The following is a 13,631-nucleotide window of genomic DNA, read 5'->3' as shown; positions in this document are numbered from 1 at the left end:
TGATCATTGCTTACCACGAAATTATTAATATTTATCTGATCATTTCCTGAGAAAAAGGACTCAAATATACTTTTATCTAAAATAAAGAATATTGTGCCTTTAAATATGCAATGAAAATAGGGTAGTAGACAAACTTTCAGATCCTTTTGGTCAATTGAACTTTTATGTTTGGATTTCGCATGATTTTTGCCAAAGATAAGGGCACCTTGATTAAAGGATTGGAGGATTTTTTTGTTCCAAAGACACGCTTCTAGTTCATCTACGGGTTTATGTATCAATCTATTTTTTGCATCATATAAATTGGAAATTAAAATTTCCAAAAAGATATGAAGATATTAAGAAATAGGGATCAAGTATCCACTATTCTCCCCTATACACAAAAAAGGTGAGTTTATAAAAGCAGAGAGCACAAGCTGATATTGGGAAAGAGAGATATCCTAAGCAACCAAAAGTCACATATTTACTTGAATGAAGGCTTTGAAAGATACAGATGGGCTGACAAAGAGAATAAACTGCCAAATTCCTTTGAGTGAACTTTGTGTACTTTTTATTGAACTTGGAAGTTGCAAAAGTGATTAATATGTACGTTGTCTGTGACTTATTTTTCTCAATTCCCATGAGTGAACTATATGTTGTCATGAATGAACTTGAAAGTTGCAAAAGTGTTTTATATGTATGTTGTAAGGGATTTAAGTCTCATAAAGGGTACAAAAGTGCACAAAACGGGATTTACTAAATCGCAAAAAGTACATTGAGGTGCTTTCAAAATCATATCACCACTTTGAGTTTAAGTTTTAGTAAGAACAACATCTGGGCGTGGTCTTTTGGTAACGTGTTCGATTCTCACCACGAAGGTTGGGGTTCGATCCTCAAGCCGGGCAAGTTTTGTTTTTCAATAAGTAACTTGGTACTTGAGGGACCATTCTGATGCGATGTATGTAGGAAATGTAGAAAAGAAGCAATTGAGCAATTTGAAGGTGATATGAACCGTTGCCAAAGATACAATTGAGATAGAGAGAGAATTTTTCGCTCATTATACAATTTCTCGGAAGATGAATCAAAAGGCCGCTGAAAGCTGAAGATCATTAAGATTTGTTTTGGAACTTGAAAGTATCAATAAGCGCTTAAAATTTGAGCTGCATAGAACGTACTTCATATCAGTTATGGGGCTGAGTAAGGTTTTTTTGTACCTAGTTTATGCGACTTTTGGTTGCTTGGGATATTAAATTGAAAAGCATCCATCAGTAACGCTTCGAAATTATGAGTTGTACGAGTGATCGATTTTTTCAAAAGGAGAATGTGGCATCCTGAAGAATAAGGTAAACTCACACAATGAGATGAGTGTTCCAAGAATACGGAACAGTAGAAACATTGGGCATAGGCGAGAGCAGGGATCAGTCTAGAGAGAAACGGCTAACGGGTAATATCGGAGACAGCACAGTTTTCACAAAATTTCGTTAAATTCCGTCATTAAACAAAGCAGAAATCTTCAATACCATATAGAATTTAAAAAAAAAACGGTGAAAGTCGCCTGATATGACGCAACAAAGGTAAAAGGCTTTATCTTGAAAACCACTGCATATAAAGAATTTTTATAAGTGGCAAATAGAAGGTTATTCTAGTAAAATGCACGACGATGAATAGTTTGTCTGGTTGAATTCTTACACCTTAAAGTTATTAAAAATCATTCAAAAGATTTTTCGAAAATATTTTACGCAACGCTGGATGTGGGTCTATTTTTTTCTGCTCATATGATACCGTTTCAGCAATATCCTGAACACAATTCGAAACATTGATATCCCTACCCCAATGAAGTGATAGCCCGAAGGAAAATTACTAGTGCCTGACTCGTATCATGTATATTCTACCTTCTACCTTCAACCTTCTGAATGTGTATAGGATGGCAACAAAGTTGTAGTTTAGAAGCTGCCGTTTCAACAACAATGATGTAACAGTTCAGTTCAGTTCGGGTAGCAAAAGTCAACCCTCTCTTTCTCTCTTTTTCTCTCTGCTGAAGCTTACAAAGTGGCGCCGTTCCGCGAATTTGAACGATAATCACCGGGGTGTGCAGTAACTGTATCGAAAACACCCATCGTGCCACCAACTAATTTCCTCCCGGTAGCAATATCTGGGAGTAGGTACTAGGGTGGTGTTTATTCAGTATGATTAAATGTCAAAGACTTCTATAGTTTATTTTTCAAGACAATTTATTGCTGAAATATATTTTAAAAGGTTTTTAATCCACAATTTTTAAAGAAAAAACTCAACCTAAATTCTGTTACACCCTCTAACGTAATCAAAAACCTCCCGGAAGATGTTAACCAGACCATGTTCAAAACAAACTCCTGCCAAGGTAGATGTCCCGGAACAAATGTAGTTCTTCTGTCGAACAGGTAACAGGAAATGCTGCCTTCGGGATCTGACAAGCATCGTTGCCCTTTTAGAGATGTCATCATTCGATGGCTTCCATCGTTGGCCTTGTTTTCCGACTTTCTCTTCAAGTATGAAAAAATATTTGTCTAATTGCATTTCCAGTTCATTGACTGACAGCTTTGGTCTTATTATATAAAGTTAAGACTCAAATTAACATTTCAGATCAATCAGGTTTGCAATTAAAAGCATCGGTAGACTACCGGGTTATTGCATTTGCATTTCCCAAAAACAAGTGAAAGGCTAAATCAAGAAGATATCAATTACATCGACTTATGCCAGGGCAAATGCTTCAGAGTTGGTTCATTTCAATTTTGCAAGCAACTACCCGTTCTGTCGAGTGGAAAAAAGGAAAGTCATTTTTACACTTGAATTCCCGTGATCAAAGCCACTTTCAACTCGTACTTACAATCAACAATACACAGTAAACTTTCAAAGTGGCAACTGTTCCGGATGACAAGCAAACAGGGTCACATGTCCCACCTACAACCCAGCCCAGAGCTTCTTCCAATACTCAGTTAGGGGGAGGAAAAGTTCAAAAGATCAAAATCTTTACACACTTGTCCCGGGGTGGCCCTTCAACTTCGAGAAATTTTTCACAGAGACGGTACCTACTCTAAAAGTTGTAGCAAAGTACGGAAAAACAGGGGTCCCTTCAAATAGGTAATTAAAAATCTTGCCTCATAAATATCCCACAGGCAAGGCAGCTGGATGCAAACTCAGTGTACCGAGTTCTAATATTCTGGATGTGCCATTTTTCGAGCCGAAAACGTCTGCATTACGAAAGGTTGAAAAACCGAGGAAAAGCAGAAAGAGAGGAAAGATTCTCTGTTTGCAGAATTTTGGAATTGCCCTGGCCCAACCCTTTGGAAAACTACCTTCGAGACAGTTGTTCGAAACATGAAAAAGTATAACGAGGTAGGGGGAGATGTGCTAAGCAACTTCTCTCTGCAGTTATAGTAAATATCATGTTCGACGGACGTGCCAACTACTTATCCTGCATTTGTTTTGTACAGTAGGTTGGGTCGACATTCAAATGAAAATTATAAAAACAGATGAATTCCATTTTTATGAAACAATTATTCTGTTTGAATGTTTATGTTTTTCAAACTTAACGTAGCTTAATTTTTTGTACAAAATTTATTATTAACTGCATACGAATTGATCCCGCCCTATTTTTTTGTTGCACAGCAAAGGATTCTCGTGTTTTCAACCAGTTGCAATGTATACCTACGGCAGAGACAAACAAACTGATTAATTTTGATGAGTATGTTTGGCTGGTGGTTTGTTTGATAGTTGTCCCTGGAGGAAGCACTTGACCCGTTGAATCTCTGAGGATTTACTGAATTGATTTCAACTGGCAATGTTTTGTTTAGAAAAAAAACTGATGATTTAACTTCAAATCGATATGAATTTAAAACAAAGCTTCATTATTAAATAACAAACCAAATTTTCGTGATACAGAGTATTGCATTTTTTTTAAATTTTTTATAGCTTTTGTGTTTTTTTTTTAAATTGAACAGGAGAATTGCATTAAAAATTCATGTTGGACACAACTAAATTAGCCAAAAACTCGTAAAGCATTTTTGGATTTCACTTTTTTCCTGGATTCTTTTTAATTGTCTATTTTGTCATTATTATCATTTTTGTAATTTTTGCCATTTTGTAATTTTTGTAATTTTTGTAATTTTTGTAATTTTTGTAATTTTTGTAATTTTTGTAATTTTTGTAATTTTTGTAATTTTTGTAATTTTTGTAATTTTTGTAATTTTTGTAATTTTTGTAATTTTTGTAATTTTTGTAATTTTTGTAATTTTTGTAATTTTTGTAATTTTTGTAATTTTTGTAATTTTTGTAATTTTTGTAATTTTTGTAATTTTTGTCATTTTTGTATTTTTTGTAATTTTTTAAATTTTTGTCATTTTTGTCATTTTTGTCATTTCTGTCATTTTTGTCATTTTTGTCATTTTTGTCATTTTTGTCATTTTTGTCATTTTTGTCATTTTTGTCATTTTTGTCATTTTTGTCATTTTTGTCATTTTTGTCATTTTTGTCATTTTTGTCATTTTTGTCATTTTTGTCATTTTTGTCATTTTTGTCATTTTTGTCATTTTTGTCATTTTTGTCATTTTTGTCATTTTTGTCATTTTTGTCATTTTTGTCATTTTTGTCATTTTTGTCATTTTTGTCATTTTTGTCATTTTTGTCATTTTTGTCATTTTTGTCATTTTTGTCATTTTTGTCATTTTTGTCATTTTTGTCATTTTTGTCATTTTGTCATTTTTGTCATTTTTGTAATTTTTGTAATTTTTGTAATTTTTGTAATTTTTGTAATTTTTGTAATTTTTGTAATTTTTGTAATTTTTGTCATTTTTGTCATTTTTGTCATTTTTGTCATTTTTGTCATTTTTGTCATTTTTGTCATTTTTGTCATTTTTGTCATTTTTGTCATTTTTGTCATTTTTGTCATTTTTGTCATTTTTGTCATTTTTGTCATTTTTGTCATTTTTGTCATTTTTGTCATTTTTGTCATTTTTGTCATTTTTGTCATTTCTGTCATTTTTGTCATTTTTGTCATTTTTGTCATTTTTGTCATTTTTGTCATTTTTGTCATTTTTGTCATTTTTGTCATTTTTGTCATTTTTGTCATTTTTGTCATTTTTGTCATTTTTGTCATTTTTGTCATTTTTGTCATTTTTGTCATTTTTGTCATTTTTGTCATTTTTGTCATTTTTGTCATTTTTGTCATTTTTGTCATTTTTGTCATTTTTGTCATTTTTGTCATTTTTGTCATTTTTGTCATTTTTGTCATTTTTGTCATTTTTGTCATTTTTGTCATTTTTGTCATTTTTGTCATTTTTGTCATTTTTGTCATTTTTGTCATTTTTGTCATTTTTGTCATTTTTGTCATTTTTGTCATTTTTGTCATTTTTGTCATTTTTGTCATTTTTGTCATTTTTGTCATTTTTGTCATTTTTGTCATTTTTGTCATTTTTGTCATTTTTGTCATTTTTGTCATTTTTGTCATTTTTGTCATTTTTGTCATTTTTGTCATTTTTGTCATTTTTGTCATTTTTGTCATTTTTGTCATTTTTGTCATTTTTGTCATTTTTGTCATTTTTGTCATTTTTGTCATTTTTGTCATTTTTGTCATTTTTGTCATTTTTGTCATTTTTGTCATTTTTGTCATTTTTGTCATTTTTGTCATTTTTGTCATTTTTGTCATTTTTGTCATTTTTGTCATTTTTGTCATTTTTGTCATTTTTGTCATTTTTGTCATTTTTGTCATTTTTGTCATTTTTGTCATTTTTGTCATTTTTATCATTTTTGTCATTTTTGTCATTTTTGTCATTTTTGTCATTTTTGTCATTTTTGTCATTTTTGTCATTTTTGTCATTTTTGTCATTTTTGTCATTTTTGTCATTTTTGTCATTTTTGTCATTTTTGTCATTTTTGTCATTTTTGTCATTTTTGTCATTTTTGTCATTTTTGTCATTTTTGTCATTTTTGTCATTTTTGTCATTTTTGTCATTTTTGTCATTTTTGTCATTTTTGTCATTTTTGTCATTTTTGTCATTTTTGTCATTTTTGTCATTTTTGTCATTTTTGTCATTTTTGTCATTTTTGTCATTTTTGTCATTTTTGTCATTTTTGTCATATTTGTCATTTTTGTCATTTTTGTCGTTTTTGTCATTTTTGTTTGTATTTTGTCAATTTTGTCAATTTTGTCATTTTTGTCATTTTTGTCATTTTTGTCATTTTTGTCATTTTTGTCATTTTTGTCATTTTTGTCATTTTTGTCATTTTTGTCATTTTTGTCATTTTTGTCATTTTTGTCATTTTTGTCATTTTTGTCATTTTTGTCATTTTTGTCGTTTTTGTCATTTTTGTCTTTTTGTCATTTTTGTCATTTTTGTCATTTTTGTCATTTTTGTCATTTTTGTCATTTTTGTCATTTTTGTCATTTTTGTCATTTTTGTCATTTTTGTCATTTTTGTCATTTTTGTCATTTTTGTCATTTTTGTCATTTTTGTCATTTTTGTCATTTTTGTCATTTTTGTCATTTTTGTCATTTTTGTCATTTTTGTCATTTTTGTCATTTTTGTCATTTTTGTCATTTTTGTCATTTTTGTCATTTTTGTCATTTTTGTCATTTTTGTCATTTTTGTCATTTTTGTCATTTTTGTCATTTTTGTCATTTTTGTCATTTTTGTCATTTTTGTCATTTTTGTCATTTTTGTCATTTTTGTCATTTTTGTCATTTTTGTCATTTTTGTCATTTTTGTCATTTTTGTCATTTTTGTCATTTTTGTCATTTTTCTCATTTTTGTCATTTTTGTCATTTTTGTCATTTTTGTCATTTTTGTCATTTTTGTCATTTTTGTCATTTTTGTCATTTTTGTCATTTTTGTCATTTTTGTCATTTTTGTCATTTTTGTCATTTTTGTCATTTTTGTCATTTTTGTCATTTTTGTCATTTTTGTCATTTTTGTCATTTTTGTCATTTTTGTCATTTTTGTCATTTTTGTCATTTTTGTCATTTTTGTCATTTTTGTCATTTTTGTCATTTTTGTCATTTTTGTCATTTTTGACATTTTTGTCATTTTTGTCATTTTTGTCATTTTTGTCATTTTTGACATTTTTGTCATTTTTGTCATTTTTGTCATTTTTGTCATTTTTGTCATTTTTGTCATTTTTGTCATTTTTGTCATTTTTGTCATTTTTGTCATTTTTGTCATTTTTGTCATTTTTGTCATTTTTGTCATTTTTGTCATTTTTGTCATTTTTGTCATTTTTGTCATTTTTGTCATTTTTGTCATTTTTGTCATTTTTGTCATTTTTGTCATTTTTGTCATTTTTGTCATTTTTGTCATTTTTGTCATTTTTGTCATTTTTGTCATTTTTGTCATTTTTGTCATTTTTGTCATTTTTGTCATTTTTGTCATTTTTGTCATTTTTGTCATTTTTGTCATTTTTGTCATTTTTGTCATTTTTGTCATTTTTGTCATTTTTGTCATTTTTGTCATTTTTGTCATTTTTGTCATTTTTGTCATTTTTGTCATTTTTGTAATTTTTGTCATTTTTGTCATTTTTGTCATTTTTGTCATTTTTGTCATTTTTGTCATTTTTGTCATTTTTGTCATTTTTGTCATTTTTGTCATTTTTGTCATTTTTGTCATTTTTGTCATTTTTGTCATTTTTGTCATTTTTGTCATTTTTGTCATTTTTGTCATTTTTGTCATTTTTGTCATTTTTGTCATTTTTGTCATTTTTGTCATTTTTGTCATTTTTGTCATTTTTGTCATTTTTGTCATTTTTGTCATTTTTGTCATTTTTGTCATTTTTGTCATTTTTGTCATTTTTGTCATTTTTGTCATTTTTGTCATTTTTGTCATTTTTGTCATTTTTGTCATTTTTGTCATTTTTGTCATTTTTGTCATTTTTGTCATTTTTGTCATTTTTGTCATATTTGTCATTTTTGTCATTTTTGTCATTTTTGTCATTTTTGTTTGTATTTTGTCAATTTTGTCATTTTTGTCATTTTTGTCATTTTTGTCATTTTTGTCATTTTTGTCATTTTTGTCATTTTTGTCATTTTTGTCATTTTTGTCATTTTTGTCATTTTTGTCATTTTTGTCATTTTTGTCATTTTTGTCATTTTTGTCATTTTTGTCATTTTTGTCATTTTTGTCATTTTTGTCATTTTTGTCATTTTTGTCATTTTTGTCATTTTTGTCATTTTTGTCATTTTTGTCATTTTTGTCATTTTTGTCATTTTTGTCATTTTTGTCATTTTTGTCATTTTTGTCATTTTTGTCATTTTTGTCATTTTTGTCATTTTTGTCATTTTTGTCATTTTTGTCATTTTTGTCATTTTTGTCATTTTTGTCATTTTTGTCATTTTTGTCATTTTTGTCATTTTTGTCATTTTTGTCATTTTTGTCATTTTTGTCATTTTTGTCCTTTTTGTCATTTTTGTCTTTTTGTCATTTTTGTCATTTTTGTCATTTTTGTCAGTTTTGTCATTTTTGTCATTTTTGTCTTTTTGTCATTTTTGTCATTTTTGTCATTTTTGTCATTTTTGTCATTTTTGTCATTTTTGTCATTTTTGTCATTTTTGTCATTTTTGTCATTTTTGTCATTTTTGTCATTTTTGTCATTTTTGTCATTTTTGTCATTTTTGTCATTTTTGTCATTTTTGTCATTTTTGTCATTTTTGTCATTTTTGTCATTTTTGTCATTTTTGTCATTTTTGTCATTTTTGTCATTTTTGTCATTTTTGTCATTTTTGTCATTTTTGTCATTTTTGTCATTTTTGTCATTTGTGTCATTTTTGTCATTTTTGTCATTTTTGTCATTTTTGTCATTTTTGTCATTTTTGTCATTTTTGTCATTTTTGTCATTTTGTCATTTTTGTCATTTTTGTCATTTTTGTCATTTTTGTCATTTTTGTCATTTTTGTCATTTTTGTCATTTTTGTCATTTTTGTCATTTTTGTCATTTTTGTCATTTTTGCCATTTTTGCCATTTTTGTCATTTTTGTCATTTTTGTCATTTTTGTCATTTTTGTCATTTTTGTCATTTTTGTCATTTTTGTCATTTTTTCATTTTTGTCATTTTTGTCATTTTTGTCATTTTTGTCATTTTTGTCATTTTTGTCATTTTTGTCATTTTTGTCATTTTTGTCATTTTTGTCATTTTTGTCATTTTTGTCATTTTTGTCATTTTTGTCATTTTTGTCATTTTTGTCATTTTTGTCATTTTTGTCATTTTTGTCATTTTTGTCATTTTTGTCATTTTTGTCATTTTTGTCATTTTTGTCATTTTTGTCATTTTTGTCATTTTTGTCATTTTTGTCATTTTTGTCATTTTTGTCATTTTTGTCATTTTTGTCATTTTTGTCATTTTTGTCATTTTTGTCATTTTTGTCATTTTTGTCATTTTTGTCATTTTTGTCATTTTTGTCATTTTTGTCATTTTTGTCATTTTTGTCATTTTTGTCATTTTTGTCATTTTGTCATTTTTGTCATTTTTGTCATTTTTGTCATTTTTGTCATTTTTGTCATTTTTGTCATTTTTGTCATTTTTGTCATTTTTGTCATTTTTGTCATTTTTGTCATTTTTGTCATTTTTTGTCATTTTTGTCATTTTTGTCATTTTTGTCATTTTTGTCATTTTTGTCATTTTTGTCATTTTTGTCATTTTTGTCATTTTTGTCATTTTTGTCATTTTTGTCATTTTTGTCATTTTTGTCATTTTTGTCATTTTTGTCATTTTTGTCATTTTTGTCATTTTTGTCATTTTTGTCATTTTTGTCATTTTTGTCATTTTTGTCATTTTTGTCATTTTTGTCATTTTTGTCATTTTTGTCATTTTTGTCATTTTTGTCATTTTTGTCATTTTTGTCATTTTTGTCATTTTTGTCATTTTTGTCATTTTTGTCATTTTTGTCATTTTTGTTATTTTTGTTATTTTTGTCATTTTTGTCATTTTTGTCATTTTTGTCATTTTTGTCATTTTTGTCATTTTTGTCATTTTTGTCATTTTTGTCATTTTTGTCATTTTTGTCATTTTTGTCATTTTTGTCATTTTTGTCATTTTTGTCATTTTTGTCATTTTTGTCATTTTTGTCATTTTTGTCATTTTTGTCATTTTTGTCATTTTTGTCATTTTTGTCATTTTTGTCATTTTTGTCATTTTTGTCATTTTTGTCATTTTTGTCATTTTTGTCATTTTTGTCATTTTTGTCATTTTTGTCATTTTTGTCATTTTTGTCATTTTTGTCATTTTTGTCATTTTTGTCATTTTTGTCTTTTTTGTCATTTTTGTCATTTTTGTCATTTTTGTCATTTTTGTCATTTTTGTCATTTTTGTCATTTTTGTCATTTTTGTCATTTTTGTCATTTTTGTCATTTTTGTCATTTTTGTCATTTTTGTCATTTTTGTCATTTTTGTCATTTTTGTCATTTTTGTCATTTTTGTCATTTTTGTCATTTTTGTCATTTTTGTCATTTTTGTCATTTTTGTCATTTTTGTCATTTTTGTCATTTTTGTCATTTTTGTCATTTTTGTCATTTTTGTCATTTTTGTCATTTTTGTCATTTTTGTCATTTTGGTCATTTTGGTCATTTTTGTCATTTTTGTCATTTTTGTCATTTTTGTCATTTTTGTCATTTTTGTCATTTTTGTCATTTTTGTCATTTTTGTCATTTTTGTCATTTTTGTCATTTTTGTCATTTTTGTCATTTTTGTCATTTTTGTCATTTTTGTCATTTTTGTCATTTTTGTCATTTTTGTCATTTTTGTCATTTTTGTCATTTTTGTCATTTTTGTCATTTTTGTCATTTTTGTCATTTTTGTCATTTTTGTCATTTTTGTCATTTTTGTCATTTTTGTCATTTTTGTCATTTTTGTCATTTTTGTCATTTTTGTCATTTTTGTCATTTTTGTCATTTTTGTCATTTTTGTCATTTTTGTCATTTTTGGTCATTTTTGTCATTTTTGTCATATTTGACATTTTTGTCATTTTTGTCATTTTTGTCATTTTTGTCATTTTTGGTCATTTTTGTCATTTTTGTCATATTTGACATTTTTGTCATTTTTGTCATTTTTGTCATTTTTGTCATTTTTGTCATTTTTGTCATTTTTGTCATTTTTGTCATTTTTGTCATTTTTGTCATTTTTGTCATTTTTGTCATTCTTGTCATTTTTGTCATTTTTGTCATTTTTGTCATTTTTGTCATTTTTGTCATTTTTGTCATTTTTGTCATTCTTGTCATTTTTGTCATTTTTGTCATTTTTGTCATTTTTGTCATTTTTATCATTTTTTTCATTTTTTTCATTTTTGTCATTTTTGTCATTTTTGTCATTTTTGTCATTTTTGTCATTTTTGTCATTTTTGTCATTTTTGTCATTTTTGTCATTTTTGTCATTTTTGTCATTTTTGTCATTTTTGTCATTTTTGTCATTTTTGTCATTTTTGTCATTTTTGTCATTTTTGTCATTTTTGTCATTTTTGTCATTTTTGTCATTTTTGTCATTTTTGTCATTTTTGTCATTTTTGTCATTTTTGTCATTTTTGTCATTTTTGTCATTTTTGTCATTTTTGTCATTTTTGTCATTTTTGTCATTTTTGGTCATTTTTGTCATTTTTGTCATATTTGTCATTTTTGTCATTTTTGTCATTTTTGTCATTTTTGTCATTTTTGTCATTTTTGTCATTTTTGTCATTTTTGTCATTTTTGTCATTTTTGTCATTTTTGTCATTTTTGTCATTTTTGTCATTTTTGTCATTTTTGTCATTTTTGTCATTTTTGTCATTTTTGTCATTTTTGTCATTCTTGTCATTTTTGTCATTTTTGTCATTTTTGTCATTTTTGTCATTTTTATCATTTTTTTCATTTTTGTCATTTTTGTCATTTTTGTCATTTTTGTCATTTTTGTCATTTTTGTCATTTTTGTCATTTTTGTCATTTTTGTCATTTTTGTCATTTTTGTCATTTTTGTCATTTTTGTCATTTTTGTCATTTTTGTCATTTTTGTCATTTTTGTCATTTTTGTCATTTTTGTCATTTTTGTCATTTTTGTCATTTTTGTCATTTTTGTCATTTTGTCATTTTTGTCATTTTTGTCATTTTTGTCATTTTTGTCATTTTTTTCGAAATTTATTAAGTTGTCGTTCTATTTTGAATTCAGTGCTAGAAGAAATGAAAATCCTCATTTTTTTTCAAATTTATTTAAAAAAGTTATGCCTCTTTTGGCATTTCTGGAGAGTTTGATTTTTGTTTCAAATTCTATTCGTATTAAAACTTTGATGAAGATTTAAAAACGTTTGACCTGAGATTTGAAAAATAAATATTAGAGTTTTTTGTTGAACACCTCAAGACATAACGTCTTTAAATACTGTATTGGAAGCCTATGATCTGTTGACTCTTAAAACATGGCAAATATTTCTTAAGCTTGTAATCCAGATTTCCCGATATTTTATTCGGATTTTGTTGTCACCTCTTGTTTTGATGGAGTGACATAAAACTTCAATGACTGATCAACTGAAGAACCTTCATAAAAAAACGCTCTGATTTTTAATCAAGTCATTGTGTTTCATTTAATTATGGATTCTAATTTCTTCTAGATTATCTTATTTCGATTCAAAGTTTTAAGAAATAAAACCTTAACAAATCTTATAACTCTATGGAAACTTAAGAATTATAATCTTTTAAAATGGCAGCTTTGTAAGGATGTGCCAACCTCAAATAATTAAATTAAATTATTTTTCTTAGCTGAAAAAAAAATTGGCCGTGCCACTATTAGGCCTGTCCTTTTACTGAACTTTCTGAGCAATATTACTTTCCTCAACTGGATTTTTCCTATTTTTTATCTTATCGACCCATGTAGATTAATTATGAATATGTTGAAAATCAGTGGGCCCAAGTGGCTTCCCAGGGGAACATCTCAATGCTAACGTTTTGAATGAGTTTTACGTTCACTTGAAAGCTGATGTCTGTCTTGTTGATTTAAAAAAGTATAATATATTGGATTCAAGGTCTACTTACACTGTATCTTAAGACTGATGGAAGAGCTACGCGTTTCCCCTTCGGTGTTGGAAGCTGCACAGGCGTACGATCCCGCACTTTCACGCTCCAAGCTCACCAGATGCAGCGTTTCGCCACTTTCGCCCGACATGCGCATGTTCTGGAATGTCAAAAATTATATATTATATATTAGGTTTACCTTTCATTCTATCAGGTTTTATTTCGTTCAAATGAATATGATTTTTAACCCTTAAACATTATTTCTAAATTCATCTAAGCCTAAGCTTTCAAATGAATAAGTGTTATGTTGATCCTCTTCCTACGACAAACGCTGTTTATTAAAAAATTAGTATGAAAGTTAAAAAAAGTTTGAATCGTTCAACAAATTCTTCCCAGAACTAAAATTTGCTTTTTTTTTCGAAAAACAAATTGATTTCCTCCTACAACTCAGCCGAAACCACATCCCAAAATCGTCGTCTGGACCAACAGAAAAGCTCCACGCAAAACTTTTCCCACATTCATCATTCGGTTTGAGATCTGTTTATCGAGCAGAAAGTGTGTTTTATAACGGTTCGATTCAACCACATTCATTCCGATGGCGTTGGTGTTGTTTTTGCGATTCATCTGCTGAATTAGGATTAGAAAACTTCAGGCCCTTTCACTTGGAAG

The 13,631-nt window shown here is 27.4% G+C and overlaps 1 protein-coding gene across 1 annotated transcript in view; it reads right to left on the bottom strand.

Annotated features, from left to right (window-relative positions):
* Positions 1–13,631, bottom strand: part of LOC129738363 (uncharacterized) — a 144,365-nt gene that overhangs the window by 76,031 nt on the left and 54,703 nt on the right. The window contains exon 4 of the mRNA XM_055729547.1: positions 12,984–13,122. Coding sequence (XP_055585522.1) covers positions 12,984–13,122 — 139 coding nt within the window. The remainder of the gene's footprint in view (positions 1–12,983; positions 13,123–13,631) is intronic.

The sequence above is a fragment of the Uranotaenia lowii genome, chromosome 1, assembly GCF_029784155.1.
Source record: "Uranotaenia lowii strain MFRU-FL chromosome 1, ASM2978415v1, whole genome shotgun sequence".
Lineage (NCBI taxonomy): Eukaryota > Metazoa > Arthropoda > Insecta > Diptera > Culicidae > Uranotaenia > Uranotaenia lowii.
Note: the sequence above shows the minus strand (reverse complement) of the source record. Positions and strands in the feature narration are given on the sequence as shown.